The 15,308-nt window shown below is 54.1% G+C and overlaps 5 protein-coding genes across 5 annotated transcripts; 3 read left to right on the top strand and 2 right to left on the bottom strand.

Moving 5' to 3' along the window:
* Positions 1 to 3,852: 3,852 nt before the first annotated feature.
* Positions 3,853 to 4,770, bottom strand: J4E92_000399 (uncharacterized protein; the record flags this gene model as incomplete). The annotated part of the gene is made up of 3 exons (XM_051491816.1): positions 3,853 to 4,209; positions 4,275 to 4,558; positions 4,704 to 4,770. The coding sequence occupies 3 exons, from the start codon at positions 4,768 to 4,770 to the stop codon at positions 3,853 to 3,855; spliced, it is 708 nt and encodes a 235-aa protein (XP_051357328.1).
* A 684-nt stretch (positions 4,771 to 5,454) lies between these two features.
* Positions 5,455 to 6,843, bottom strand: J4E92_000398 (uncharacterized protein; the record flags this gene model as incomplete). The annotated part of the gene is made up of 1 exon (XM_051491815.1): positions 5,455 to 6,843. The coding sequence occupies one exon, from the start codon at positions 6,841 to 6,843 to the stop codon at positions 5,455 to 5,457; it is 1,389 nt and encodes a 462-aa protein (XP_051357327.1).
* A 365-nt stretch (positions 6,844 to 7,208) lies between these two features.
* J4E92_000397 (uncharacterized protein) lies at positions 7,209 to 8,767 on the top strand (the record flags this gene model as incomplete). Its single annotated transcript, XM_051491814.1, has 3 exons — positions 7,209 to 7,664; positions 7,713 to 8,521; positions 8,575 to 8,767. The coding sequence occupies 3 exons, from the start codon at positions 7,209 to 7,211 to the stop codon at positions 8,765 to 8,767; spliced, it is 1,458 nt and encodes a 485-aa protein (XP_051357326.1).
* Positions 8,768 to 9,660: 893 nt separating this feature from the next.
* On the top strand, positions 9,661 to 11,217 carry J4E92_000396 (uncharacterized protein; the record flags this gene model as incomplete). Its single annotated transcript, XM_051491813.1, has 3 exons — positions 9,661 to 10,069; positions 10,117 to 10,913; positions 10,963 to 11,217. The coding sequence occupies 3 exons, from the start codon at positions 9,661 to 9,663 to the stop codon at positions 11,215 to 11,217; spliced, it is 1,461 nt and encodes a 486-aa protein (XP_051357325.1).
* Positions 11,218 to 13,158: 1,941 nt separating this feature from the next.
* On the top strand, positions 13,159 to 15,069 carry J4E92_000395 (uncharacterized protein; the record flags this gene model as incomplete). The annotated part of the gene is made up of 1 exon (XM_051491812.1): positions 13,159 to 15,069. The coding sequence occupies one exon, from the start codon at positions 13,159 to 13,161 to the stop codon at positions 15,067 to 15,069; it is 1,911 nt and encodes a 636-aa protein (XP_051357324.1).
* Positions 15,070 to 15,308: the final 239 nt, after the last annotated feature.

Raw genomic sequence — 15,308 nt, 5'->3', positions numbered from 1 at the left:
CCTGCTGTGATAGGTGTGATGGGTTGCAGCGCAAGGGCTTCTCCTACTCGGTCCTTGTGAGACATTAGACACTGGCGTAACTGGCAACGCTTCTTTCGAAGATGACAGCGTTTGACTAAGCTGGCGACCTATCATTTACACATTCGTTGACGAACTACAACGCGGGGGCGCCGCAAGGGTCCACATTAAGGGGGGCGAAAGCAAGTCATGGAGGTTGTCTGATCGCTGGTCGTTCACCTGTGTTGCAGCCACGAACAGGATGAGCAAAAAGTCGACAAGAGTGCGCGCGATGGTGGCAACAGGATAGTCTGCCGACAGTCGAGTTTGATTGGTACCCCGCAAAACAGCCTTGCAACCTGGTCGCCTGAAACCAGATAGCCCAGAACTTTGTTGCTTAGGTTTGCTTTAGATGCTGAATATATGCCACTTTCTTGATTTTTCTTCTCCTAGCCTTGCTCAAGTTCCTGCAATAGATGTGCCGCAATGTCGCTTCATCACAAACAAAGGAAAGAAAGCCGGCTGGACACAGGCGAGCCAATAGAGTCCAGGATCTGTGAGCGAGCGTGCAGCCTGTCTTATCCAGGGGATCCTATTGAAGATCAAATCCTTTGGAAAGGAAGCTCCCGTTGGTGGCGTCGGGATGAAGGAGCATGATGTGGAATGAATGGTCGCAGGTCGTTCGAACAGCTACGGTTCGCAAGGGTGGATGACTCGTTTCACGACTCTCCGGGGTCCACACCACTCGAAGCGAGCAGCTATAGAGCCAGCCCCCTGGCTTGCAAAGTCTCATGGCCTTCATGACAACAGTGGCCATGGAGATCTCGGTGTTGCCGTATGGTTCGCATCGCATTTCGGAGCCGGCCAATGGAAATCTAAGTCTAGTTGCACGCGAGGTATACAGTTTCGCGGAGGTTGTAGCTCTAGTCGAGCGCGCGGGCGACACGGTGCTTTACCGGGGCATGACGCGACGATGGTTCTGTAGCGGCGCGGCGGTATTCCAGGAAGCGTCCCGTTTTGTCCCCATGTCCCTTTCCTTTTAACCTCCTATCCGCTATGGCAGTTCCAGCCTGGGGCTTCGGGGCAACAAACATTTGAGGACTACGCCTCGGTCAGATATCGGCAAGGAAAGTCTGTAGCGCAGCCCACTGTATCTGATGGCGGTGCTGGGCCTCGTGGAGCGATTCATGGATCTGGCATGTTACGACTTCGCAACACGGTGAATGTGTCGCTATAGGAGAGTTGGACTAAGGGCGTGCTGCATGATGGGTAGGAGATTAAAGAGAACCCACGCCGCAGCCATAACCACACCCCGCGCCCTGTTTCTACCTCAATGTCGCTTGGTAGCATCGACGCAACCTTGGAATGCAGCTCTCGTATACCGGCAGCCTCTCCGGGTCCATGATGAGGTCAGATGAAAAGCGATGAAACGTGAGGGTGTAGGGGGGTTCGCGACTCTGCATGGGTGATGGTAAGCGGCCAAGGGTCTGAAAAAGCATCCGAGATCAACAGGGCAGTTGCCCAACGTCGTCGCATGGCCACACACCCTCCACCTGCCATGAGGCGCAACACCTTATCTAGCTGAAGCCATATTACTCTTTCTCAGCTATACTGAAGAGTACAGCTGCCTCGGCATATTTGCTTTCCTATCGCAGTAGAGACATTGGGGAAGAGGGCTAACGCTTCGAGGCTCGCAACACCGTGTACCTAAGTAAGCTTGCGATAACGCGCCGCCGTTCGAGGCCATCGATAAACGCAGCATGGCTCCCACTACTGCATCAGAATCCATCCCCGGATCCTTCGCGAGTTCAGAGCGGTTCGATGAAAAAAGCATAGAACCCTCCCGCGATGTATCTGCAACTTCCATCACTCCTCGGACCCAACGTGAACGCGTATGCCTGGTATGGCTCTAGGATCCATGGATGGCAGTGAAACAGCACATCGGAAAATTTGAATCGGACGTTGCGCGACGGCTGGCATACCGAAACAGAGCTTCGTAAACTTGATGGCAGATGCAGTCAAGCGCCCCAGTTCTGCTTCACCGTTTTGTCCGCACTCCCCTGGACCCTGTCCAGACATAGATCCGGTGGCTATCCTCAACGGCGACGGCTAGGACCAAACATGGTTCCGCGGGCAGTAGCTGCCGACCTCAGACCAAGCTATCGATGCAACCAACAGCCAACGGCTATCGCAACATTTAGTCCAGCAATGCTGACGATACCGCTTGTACCCGACCATATACGCTCGCTCCATTTTCCCCATCCCACAAAATTCCGGCATCGATTCTGCACCTACCTCAGCCTTTTCCCACGCGGACTCCACCAGAAAGCGGGCCTGCAAAGCGTTACCTCGAACAGGCCATCGTCCGGGATTCTTCTCGAATGAATCCACAAAAGCCCCTCTTGATAGCCCACTGTACGACCCAAAAGAAAGTCCACGTTGCGTGACCACGGAAGCGGCAGAACTAACCCGACTCATGGCCCGACTGATGTCCACATCCAGTGGGACGGTCTTCTCCCAAGGGGGTGAGTTGCCGCTTGTGGCTACTCATTTAGGGTGCAAGTAGACGGTGCCAAGACATGACAGGGAGAGTGCTGTGCCCGCCTTGGTGGTCCTGTCTTCGGGCTTATCATCGCTCAGGCGTTACATACAATTACATTGTGGGTGATGTTTTGTCCATCTTGGGTCAGACAAGAGACAAGTCGGGGCGACTGCGGTACATCGGCGGGTTTTGCATCGGTGCGAACTGTACGTGATGAACCTCGTTGCTTCTGCATAGTAATCCCGCCAAGTATCCGAGAGATATTAAAAACACGATTGCTCGATAGTCTACAGCCTCAAAGTAGAGACAAAGCCTAGCGTATATGTACATTCCAGTATCCTGTACACCAGGACAAGGTAATGTCACTGATTCTGTTCTTGTGCCTGCGTTTTTGTCTATCTACGCAAGTAAGCCGATGTCCACAGACAGCTCACATGAGACCAGAAGTAAGTCCGCACTGGATCCTGAAAACTGCCGAAGACTCGTTACTATCATGCCTCTTCTCAAGTTAGACATCTACTCTGCAGCTCAAGCAGCATCAAGTCTTCTCCAGCCTCCACGACGATGACTACAACGCGCGATGACATTTTACCGACATAGCGCCGCGAGTCATACCAAGTGTCTCTCCATGGATGCGCTTTGTCTTTGCAGTAACAGTGATCTATGACTTGCTGCCATATGTCCAGATGGTGAGACTATGCCGCAGCTTCAATGCACTGTAAGTACAGCGTAAGCTTCACTAAAGGCTATGCCATATTGCCCAGGAGAAACCTCCAGGTTTGTCACGTCGAAGGTCTCTTTTATATCCGCTTCCGTGAACGTTGACTGACACCTTGAATACGCGGAATATCTCCGAGCCGAAATGCCTTGTTTGTGTTTTTTTTTTAGCTAGCTGTCCCATCGAAGCCGAATACCATACAAACCAAACATGACAATATACAAGGCCTGAAATACGCTTCTTTGGAAGTGAGACGAAAGAAGGAAGACGTCGCCATAGAAGTCCCGGAGAGGGAGTGCGGCAGATGGGACGAAGCGTTGAGGTATGGCATCTGATGATGGAAACCCAGATTGATCCTGGACATTGCAAGTGCCCGAGGGGAAAATATTGACGACTGACAATTGCGATCAAGAGCAGCAAAGAGGGAAGGACAGATGCGTCTCGAATGATGACATTATGCAGAGAACAGGAGTATTGAGCAAATCGAACCGAACAACGCAGACAGCAACTTGAAGATATCCCGTACATCCAACCTTCAACACATCTTCCCCACCCCTCTCCTCCCACCCCACAACCCCCGCGCACCTCATCCCACCTAAGCAGTCTTCCTCCACTGCCCCCAGACCCCCAGCAGCGAACTCGTCGTACCCGCCAATCCCACAATGCCATCATCCAAATCAACCCAGCCCAGCGCGCTGCTCGGGATAGTAATATCGCAAAGATCGCTGACCAACTGCACTTTAACAGCGTTAAGCTCCTTCTGCAACTTCTTCGTCTCAACCACCTTCTCCGGGTCCGAGGACTGAGTGATGGTCTTGGAGTGCTGGAGCAGGTTGTAGTATTGGTAGAGGCCCGAGGCGATGGAGAAGGAGATGCCGGCGAACCAGGCGCGGTAGCCTTCGCGGAGGAGACGCGGGGCGAAGGAGGATTTGCGGATGGATGTTGCGTCGAGCTGGGGGGGTTTGTTAGTTTGCCTGATCTGTTTGTGTTTTGTGTTGTTGAGGTGCGTGGACTCACGACGCAAGCATTGTCGCAGAGCATGTAGAATGCATATCCCAACTGCCTTCCTACAGCTGTGAACCTCAACACGGGGTCCATGCTCTTGGCATCGCTGGCTACAGCCGCGGCGCGGAAGTGCTCGACGAACTTGCCCACGCGCATCAGCTTGCGCGTCGCGCCGAAGGTCTTCTTGGTCGCTTCATACGGGGCGATGGCCGACGCGGGTCGGTTGGTGCGGTACAGGTACCAGGCGAGGAAGCGCGAGAAGTATTGGAGGGTGCGGAGGACTTTGTCACGTCCGACTGGGAGGAAGGGTTAGTGAGGGATGTTCATGTTAGGATGTATGATACGGGGTAGGTAAGACGGGGGTTTCGGAGGTGAAATGGGATGACGCGGGATAGACGGATTGAACTGTGGGTATAGAAAATACGAGAGAAAGAAGCATACCAGTCGTCGCAACAAACTTCAAATAATGCGACACCGTCGGGTGGTAAACCAAAGCATCAGCAACCATCTTATCGGCTTCGTCGCTGCCCACGAATACGCTTAGTATGTATCGCGAAGGAGAGAAGTCCAGCTTCGAATCGTCGTATTATTTTTCCGTCGTACTAGGGCGCGCGCTTGCTCTCGAGATAGGTGAATTCGAGTAGGGAAGGAACGTATGGGGGGCGTTGGTAGTGGAATGCGGAGATGGGTTGCGGAAGCGCAGGGAGTTCGGGCTTTGGATCTGATGCCATGCCAGGCCCCGTTTGCCGGGGAAAACGCGACCGACCTCGGCAACTCGATCCGCCTGCGTCACGGGCAACGTGATCTGGGGCGCGCCTACTTGGGCACTGGTGGCATGTGAATGTTGGCTACATCGAGTATTTTTTTTATGGATACCTTCTCTCTACAAGCTAGCTTGAACTTTCATCACGCGTATCTGCGTAGTCCTTTACTATGTTTCAATACCATCGCGACTCGCTGCAGCCGACTAGTAAATGCCCAGGAGCACAGAGGACAATATTCGTGGAAAGTAAAATCTCAATAAGCTTGTTTGGCTATCACATGCCGTATGAACATCAGGAAGCCCTTCCAGATCTGACTTACAAGCCTGACCTGTCCTGCCATATGAAAATAGTGTACACGTTGAAGATGACTTTTCCATCATCACCCCAGGCATTCCTGCCAAATCCCAGACGCCGATAATGCTGCCCATCTAAACCTTGTAGAAACAGAATGCATGATAAAAGTCTGCCGCTTCCAACTCTTCTTCCGAAGTCAGGAGTCGGCCAGTCGAGCGATCCCTGACCTTCATAACTTCGCTCAGAGGACCCAGGATAGGATCGTCCTTTTGCTCCTCCCAGACCTCTCTGAAGGGCTTGCGGTACTGCAGCTCGAGATTGAAGTCTTCTGCTAGCGCTCGGAAAGCTTCCCAGGGGACGACGTACTCGGGTGCCTCAACAGCTTCAGTGAGCCAGTATGAGTACTTCCAACCAAATGGAGGACGGAACGTGCCATCGGAAGGTGTCTTGCCTGGAAACTTGACGCTGTAGATGCTGTTGCCGAAGCCGAAGCCCTCATCCTCCACCTCGCCGTCCTCTTGTTCGTCCTGTGCCTTCTCCTTCTCCTTGTTCTTCGGTTCGTCTGCCTTGTCGTCGTTCGCGTGCTCGGTATCGGCGGGCTTGGGGCTATCAAGACTCTTCTCCGGGTCCCAGTCGTCCTCGTCGTCGCTTGCGAATGCGGGGCGGTCATCGTCGTCATCGGCACCGTCAACATCAGGCGGTGCTGTGCCTTTGGCCTTGTGGTGCTCAATAACCTTTTGCGACAGCACGTCCGAGTTGGGTATACAGCCAATGAAGCGTCCACCTTTCTTCAGCGCACCTGCGACATTCCGTAGCATGCCTCTTGCCTTGGACTCGCTCTCGAAAGCGTAGTGCATGCAGAACATCATGGTGACCATGTCCCAACCACCGCCGCCCCAGCGCTGGCTCATGGCATTGCCGCCGCCAGCTCCGGGATCGATGCCAACTTCCTTGATGATGGGTATGTCGCCTAGCCACTCTCCGAAGCAGTCTTTGGCGTAGAACTCGCCGTGAAACAAGCGCCGGTTCTTCCTCTGCATCTGGGCGAATCTGTCCTTGGCCTGCTTGATCGACACATCTGCGGGATCGCATCCAACGTATAGCTCCACCTTCCTCGACTTCTCCCACTTGCCCAGGTCTCCGCCCTTTCCGCATCCGACATCGAGAACCTTGATGTTGCGCTCGTCGCCGATGAATTTCTGAATGATGGAGGATTTGACCCAGTTGTTGAAGCTGCGCAGACCCTTGATCTTGCTGTCTGTGTTGCGCCATTCGCGGCCTCGCTCCGGGACGGCGTTGTAATGCTGCTTGACGACATCGTGCACACCTCTCTGCGCAGCTTCCTGCTGGGCTCTCCTCGCCGCCTCTTCTTCTCTCGCTTGCGCACGCTTTCGGGCGGCTTCGCGGTCGGCGGCTGACACTCGGGCACCTGCGCCGGGGCGCTTTCGCTGACGGGGTGGCGATCGTGATGGGGATCTCGAGGGTGAGCGCGCACGCTTTCTGCCTTGGTCGTTGTTCGCCATGTTGTGAAGTTTGGTGGTACGCGTCTGAAGGCCGGCTCCAAGTCCGACGCGTTGGATGAGGATAGGTAGTTTGCAGTGGCTCGGCTGAGATTCTTCAGGGACTGTATTGATGTGGAAACAAGAAATTGAATCTCTACTGAAAACAGAAAGAGAGACTGAGAAGATAGGAGGAGCGAGTGAGGTAGCTTCTGCAGTTCTAGTTTCCGCTGGTCTCAAAGGCTGTCCGTGCGCGAGCTTTACTACGTCGGCGGAAGTCGAGCGGCGGGCATCATTCATCATAGCAACATCGCACACGGTCACGCCCCGTCCACCTTTACCACCACCCACCACCGCCCATCCCCTCACACCGCAAAGCAAACTCCAAGATGGGTGACCCGCAATTCGCCAAGTACCCCGACCTCCAGCTGTCGCAGAACATCTTCCAGCTCACCAATCCCTCCGCCTCCAAACAAGCCAAGCAATCCGCCCTCAAGTCGGTCCAAGATGCCATCACCGAGAACAAGATGGCGCCGCTCTACCGGTACCTCGCCCACCCGGTAGACGGCGTCCTGAATGCACAGGGCGAGGGCAGCGCAGACCAGCCAAACAAGAACCGGAGACCGTCTACCAGCTTAGCGACGATGCTTGCCACACGCACGCCCTCATTAGAAGTTCCGCTGTCGTGGGACGAGAAACTCTATGAGAGCCTCAAGGCGGAGAGCGAGAAGGAGCTCGAGGCGATACAGAAGGAGGAGGAAGAGGCCGAAGAGAAGGCAGGCGAGACCGAAGTACAGGCTGCGAGGGGCAAGCGCGCAGAGCTCTACAACCGCATAGGCGACAAGGTATGCAGAGCAGTATATGTTGTTATATGATAGGACTAACAAGACCAGGACAAAGCCATTGCCAGCTACGAGGCCATCTTCGAGAAGACGGGCATCCTAGGCACCAAGATCGACCTCGTCCTCGCCATAATACGCGTTGCGCTCTTCTTCGGCGACAGGATATTGGCCAAGAAGTCGATTGACCGGGCAAGCGCATTGGTAGAGAGCGGTGGTGACTGGGATCGCCGCAACCGTTTGAAGGCCTACACTGGTCTACACTACCTCACCGTCCGATCACACTCGCAGGCCGCCCCGCTCCTGCTCGACAGCTTGTCCACATTCACCAGCTACGAGTTATGCAGCTACTCAAATCTCGTTGTCTACGCCATTCTCGCCGGTTCCGTGTCACTCAAGCGTGTTGACTTCAAGTCCAAGGTTGTGGATGCGCCTGAAATCAAGGCTATTGTCGGAACTTCAGAAGAGAAGCTATCGGCAATCACTGGCCAGGCATCGGCAGGACCAACAGCTGGAGACGAGGAGATGGCAGATGCGTCAGGCTCGACAGCGACACCAGTACCCACTCTTGTCAACCTCACCACCCTCGGCGGACAGCAGGAGAAGGAAGTGCCTGTTGACTTCACACCACTGTCAAAGCTTGTCAAGAGCCTGTACGAGGGTGACTACAAGACGTTCTTCGGCGCTCTTGGTGAGGTCGAGACCAACTTCCTCAGCCAGGACCGCTACATGTACGAGCACCGCGGCTGGTACGTGAGGGAGATGCGTCTACGGGGATACCAGCAACTCCTCCAGTCGTACAGGGTCGTCGGCCTAGAGAGCATGGCCAAGGACTTTGGCGTCACCGTTGACTTCCTCGACAAGTGAGTGATATCTGATCCTTCTCATTCCAGCATCTTTGACTAACAACACACAGGGACCTCGCTCGTTTCATCGCCGCCGACCGCATACCCTGCACCATCGACCGCGTCAAGGGCATCATTGAGACCAACCGACCCGACGACAAGAACAAGCAGTACGCAGACGTAGTCAAGCAGGGTGACCAGCTCATTACCAAGCTGCAGAAGTACGGTCAAGCCGTCAGGCTGAGGGGTAGTGAACGCGGCTAGACTGCCACGACGAGGTGGACGTGTAATGATCTTGAGGCATTGTAGACTTAGACACACCAGCGCAAAGACCGCTGAATGGAAGCAAAAGCATACCATGACCGTCTGCGCTTTCCTGTTATGGCTCCCCGGGTGGCATTGCCATATTCGCGTCGTGGGTTTAGTTCCGATATCTCCGTGATGCAGGTGCGGCTCAACGAGCGTATTATGAAGGTGCGGTGAGATAACACAAAAGCAATGCTCCCTTCCATCGTACAACATACCCACGCGGCGTCCCGTGTTTTCAGAATCATTTCTACACCCACGTTTACATCACATCGTTCGTAACAAGCTCCAACCCAAGCTCTTGGTTGAGACCCGCGTGGGTGGGGTCATCGCCTCGAGCAGCCGCCGATAAGCATCAATCAGGGTCCATCGACATGTCGCCGTCATCGGCTCTGAAATGCGCCTGTTCACTACGCCCTCCAGCCATGGCCAGTCGACGCCTTGGTGGCAGCGTGGGCTCTAGAGGTATTTGATCCCACTGCTCTTTTGTGCATGCGACGAGTAGAGTGTAAGAGATTGGCATATCCGCAACGCGCCGAGCCACCGAGGGGCAGCATCGTAGTGGCTCTACCCTACAAGTAGTGGGGCACCACGCGACGCAGCATAAAAAATATAGACCAGCCATTGACGCACATCATCTACGTGTTTCGAGTACGTCGCGGGATTGAGTAGCGCTGGGAGATACACTTTTCGCCTGAGCTAAGTTATAGTCTGGACGTGTGCTCACCACCTTAGTCCTGTATAGACCCTTCACCTCCTCCACCCCTCAAACCCTATCTCCCTTCCTCGCCGGACGCGTAACGACCCAACTTTACAACCCCCCGTCGCACCTTCCCCATAGTCGAAGCATCATGTCCAAGGCACCGCAGAAGGTGTTGCAGATTGGCAACATCAACCCGCACGTCAAGGCAGCCAAGTATGCCGTCCGTGGTGAACTAGCCGTCAAGTCGGAAGAGTACCGCGCCAAGCTGGCAAAGGGCGAGGGCAAGGACCTTCCCTTTGACACTGTCATCGCGGCCAACATCGGAAACCCCCAGCAACTAGACCAAAAGCCAATCACATTCTTCAGGCAGGTCGCGAGTATACTCGAGAACCCCGGCCTGTTGGAGCACGAAGATGTCCTGCTCAAGAGCCTGGGATACAAGTCGGATGTGCTTGACCGCGCAAGGAAGCTGCTGAAGGAGGTCAAGAGCGTAGGCGCATACAGTCAGAGTCAGGGTGCGCCAGGCATCAGGCAGAGCGTTGCAGAGTACATTGAGCGTGCGTATCTCACTATATTAATACGGGAATTGAACTGACAGAGACAGGTCGCGATGGCTACCCAGCAAAGTTCGAGGACATTTACCTCAGCAACGGCGCCTCATCAGGCGTGAACACCCTCCTCCACACCATCTGCGCGAAGCCCGAGACTGGTATCATGGTCCCCATCCCCCAGTACCCTCTCTACACCGCGACCCTTTCCGTCCTCGACGCCCGCTGCGTGCCATACTACCTCAACGAAGACCAAGCATGGGGCACATCACTCGACTCAATTGCGACTGCATACGAGAGGGCTGTGAAAGAGGGCACCGATGTCAAGGCTATCTGCGTCATCAACCCGGGTAACCCCACTGGCGCGTCGCTGCCCGCCGAAGACATCAAGGCTGTGCTCAAGTTCGCCGCCGAGAAGGGTCTCGTCGTCATCGCCGACGAGGTCTACCAGACCAACGTCTTCATTGGCGAGTTCATCTCCTTCAAGAAGGCTCTACGCGACCTGCAAAAGGAGTCACCCGGCCAGTACGACCACCTCGAGCTGGCTTCTCTGCACTCAATTTCCAAGGGCATGGTCGGCGAGTGTGGTCACCGAGGTGGCTACTTTGAGCTTATCGGCTTTGACCCGGAGGTCGCGCAGGAGGTCTACAAGTTCATCTCTATCCAACTGTGCCCGCCAGTCCTGGGCCAGTGTATCGTGGAGATGATGGTCAACCCACCAAAGGAGGGCGAGCCAAGCTACGAGCTCTACAAGGAGGAGTACGACGGCATCTTCCACGGATTGAAGAAGCGCGCGTATGCTTTGTATGAGGCGTTCAAGCAGATGGAGGGTGTCGAGTGCAACGAGCCACAGGTACATATTCCACGCCAACTACACATCATATAGCTAACATTGACATCAGGGCTCCATGTACCTCTTCCCCACCATCCACCTCCCAGAAAAGGCCGTCCAACAAGCCAAGAAGGAAGGTCGCGCGCCCGACGAGTTCTACTGCTTCCGCATGCTCGACGCCACAGGTGTCTGTGTTGTTGCTGGTACAGGCTTCGGACAGAAGGAAGGCACACTGCATTTCAGGACGACCTTCCTTGCTCCTGGGACCGACTGGACAGGGCGTATTGTCAAGTTCCACGAGGAGTTTATGAAGGAGTTCAAGTAGATGTTATAGCCGATAACAGTTTAGATGCGCAAAGAAGACTGTAGTATGAGACACGGTATGAACTAAATAGATCTCACGAACAACACTAAGACTTCCATCAATGTTCAGTCTCTTACCATGCCTTGACCTGTGTAATTGCCGAAGTACGTAGTAATGGTGGGGGCGGGGTAAAGAGGACTGATATATCCGAAGACGATCGCGACATCGCAACTGCCGTGCGCATTGTACCTGAATGGACCCTGGTCTTGGCTTATGCCGAATGACATGGGATATATACATAGCTCCACGCCAGTGCTCATCGTCATGTATATCGCGTGCGCTCTTAATCTGCATGTTTTTGGTTCTACCTGTCTACGTCCCTAGCTATTATCCTGAAACTCATGCTCATATTCCACATCGCCAACTTCATTTCGCATACCTGATATCATCATCGTCATTCTCGAAGTCGTCATCACCACCAAATGAGCACCAACACCACAATGCACACCCAAGATCAATCTCCCTCTAACACGCAGCTCTCACTCCTCGAATCCCTCCCCGACGAACTCCTCGACCTAATCCTCTCCCACCTCCCCTCCAGAACCACCCTTCACACCCTCACCCTCGTCTCCCGCCACCTAAATCGCCTCGCAACAGCCCACCTCTACACGCACATCACGCTCTACGGCGCCGACTTTAAGTATTTGCGTCCGCTCGCTCTCCTCTTCTGGACGTCTCCGGCACATCGCCAGCTGGTCCGTTCTTTTTCTGTGGTTCATGCGTATGGCGGGAATTTGGATCCGTGGCCGAAGTGTGAGGGGCTGGATTTGGATGGGATTATCAGGGGGAATGTGGAGAGTTTTGTTAGGAGGAGTGATTGGGGGGTTTGGGTTGAGGAGGTGAGTGTTGGTTTTGTATGGACTCTGTGTGTGATGGTTGCTGACTGAGTATATTTATGTTTTAGGTTAGGGATGGGAGTGATTCGACAAGGATTGCGAGTTTGCTGTTGAGAAGCTGTCCGAATCTGAAGAGAATGCAGTTGCCAGGTTTTGAGCTTGTGGATCCGTGCTGGAGGTGAGTTGGCACCTGCATAGCTGATACCATGCGTCGCAAATGCATCGCTGTGGCGTTCAAGGCTGGGTAGTGTACTGTATACGTCAGCTGAACACGAGCGTCTCCCAAGAGAACAGAACGCCATACCGAATTGAGGCGTTCGAAGAGTCTGGGACTGCAGAGACAGTCAGTATTTCTCGCGGACTATGCGCCGAGGCACCCCAGGACGCAGCTCTATCTTCTAAGGTGCATGATCGACGCCTCCAGCCTTCAGATATGCAAGACCCGTAGGAAACACTCTTCGAAGCGGTTGGGCCAAATCATGGGTGTGGCTGGAGATCACCGATGAGTTACCACTGGATCACACGCGGCATGAGCCCGCCTTCTCTGGCTACGCATCCGTAACGGTCGAAGTTGACAACAACAGATTTTTGTCAACAAGAAGGTGCCGCTAAGTTGCGCGTTCCTGCAGCAAAATATGTCAGGGTCGCCGCCTCGCATACGAGCTCATTCGCCCTCGCCGTTTGGGCGAGATGTAAAGAGGGTTCTCCTACCGCGGTACCGCATCCTCACCATGCGCGAACACGACAACACATTCGTAATGCAACATACTATCACAGATGCTTCGTTTATCTAGTGGGTAATATGGATATGTTGAGCCTGTTGACGGACAAGAGAGGTATATAACATGGTCAGCGCCACGGTGTGAGCTGAGCTGTGTGAATATCTGGAAGCTACGTGGACTCGCTACCACGATCGCAAAGTGGAAGAGTTATTTTTCTTTGTTGAGAGAAATTTTTACTAAACAGGGTCTCCTTTAACATATCGCTATTCTCACTCATCAGTCCTTTCCAGGAGCACCGGAGGAACGTTCACTCTTCTTCGAAGATGTCTTCATCCGACTCTACAATGGGTACGACACCACCTGCAACGGAGCGCAAAGTCGACTTCGTCATTGAGGAACAGGACTTGGGAAGTATGCCACTTACTCAGCCCCAAGTCTTCAACAATACCCTCTCTCGCCGCCTCAGTCGCCCTACGCTTCCTCCTTCGCTCCCCTCCCAGACACCCTCCGCCAAATGGAAGCGATCGGAGGGCTTTTGGCGATCATTCGTTGCCATATGCATCCCATTACTTCTCTCCGCTCTCGAGGGAAGTGTAACTAACACCGCCCTCCCTACCATCTCCGAGGCCTTGGATCTCGGCACCAAATTCTCCTGGGTTGCGACCGCGTTCCTTCTCGCGAGCACCATCTTCCAGCCCCTGTACTCTCAGTTTGGAGATATGTGGGGAAGGAAAACGCCTATGATGACTGCTGTTGCCGTCTTCGCAGTGGGCTCAGCAATTTGCGGTGGCGCTCAGAGCGGCGCAGTGCTTATTGCTGGACGCATTGTCCAAGGTCTAGGAACCGGTGGCATTGATCTGTTTGCCGAGATGATTCTCTGCGATATCGTGCCATTGAGAAAGAGAGGTCCGTACTTGGCGATCAAGCACGTTGCTTTCGCCGCTGGCACCACACTCGGTCCACTTCTCGGAGGAGTCTTCGCTGAACACGGGTGGCGATGGTGTTTCCTCATCAACATACCCGTCTGTGCCATCTCCCTGGTCGTTATCTGGCGCTGGCTAAATGTCGGTGGAAGTAACACTACCCCAGAAACAACCCTTCGACAAGAGTTGAAGAAAGTGGATTACGTAGGAAGCGGCATGCTCACGGGTTCCGTTCTGATGCTTCTCGTCTCCCTCAGCACAGGCGGCGCACCAAAGCCCTGGTCTCACTTCTCCGTTGTCATACCCATGGTCTTCGGTATCCTTGGTCTCATCGGCTTCGGTTTCTGGGAACGCTGCTCCTACTGCAAATACCCCATCATGCCACCGCACATCTTCTCGAACCGCACGACAAACATCGCTTTCGCATTGACAACCATGCACGGCTTCATAACTTACGGTTTCCAATTCTATCTCCCGCCTTTCTTTCAAGCAGTCAAGGGCTCCTCGCCCACACAATCAGGTCTAGAAGTCATGCCCACGACCCTCGTTATCGTTGTCCTCGCCGCAGTTGGCGGCCCCTTACTCAGCTACTGGGGCAAATACAAACCCATGCATATCATCGGCTTCGCTTTGACGACCCTCGGCCTAGGTCTCTGCACACTGCTCAACGCTAAGTCCTCAATTGGCGTCTGGCTCTCCCTCCAGCTCATCACCGCAGCCGGTCTCGGGATAGTCATCAGCACCATGCTCCCCGCGGTACAAGTCAAACTCCCCGAATCCACAACCGGCGCAAGCGCAGGATCCTGGGCCTTCCTCCGCGGCACGGGCTCTCTCTTTGGTGTCGCCATCCCCGGTGCCATCTTCAACGTTCGCTTCGCATCTCTCCTTCCTACCATCTCTTCCGCAACTGCTCGCGCTAAGCTGGAAAATGGTCAGGCGTATCAACGCGCTACTGCATCTTTCATCACCACACAAGCCACGTCACCCACCATCAAAGCCGAGATAATCAATGCGTTTACCCAGAGTCTGAAGTGCGTGTGGATCGTTTTCGCGGTTCTAGCGGGAATCGGGTTTTGTCTCACGTGGGGTGAGAAGGAGTACAAGATGCGGAAGGAACTTAATACGGTGTATGGGCTCAAGGCGAAGAAGACGGGGGGAAGTGCGTGTACGACGCCAGGGTTCGTGGATTCGGGGGTTGCCACACCGGTCAATGTGGATAGCAGTGATGATGAGGTGAATAAGCCGAACGGGGAGGATGACGGGTGTGCGGTTGAGATGGATGAGGATGATGTTGAGTTGGGGGATATTAGGAGGAGAAGTGGTGAGGTGTGATGGGCATGCGGGCAGGGCAGGGCAGATATCCTGCTTGTGATAATAGTGGAATTGAGAAAATCTTTTCATTCAGACTTTGGGCTGTACAATTTGACTGGTACAAGTAGGCGCCAAACACTCTGTTCAAGACTTCAATTAATTGATGCTAGATGCAGCGTACCTAGTATATATCCACTCCAAAAATCATAACCACCCACCTCCTTCCAAGCATCAACCTCCTACCTTCCTATCCGTAACCT

The sequence above is a fragment of the Alternaria infectoria genome (genome assembly GCF_024043175.1).
Source record: "Alternaria infectoria strain BMP 0036 chromosome Unknown scaffold_1, whole genome shotgun sequence".
Taxonomy (NCBI): Eukaryota; Fungi; Ascomycota; class Dothideomycetes; order Pleosporales; family Pleosporaceae; genus Alternaria; species Alternaria infectoria.
Note: the sequence above shows the minus strand (reverse complement) of the source record. Positions and strands in the feature narration are given on the sequence as shown.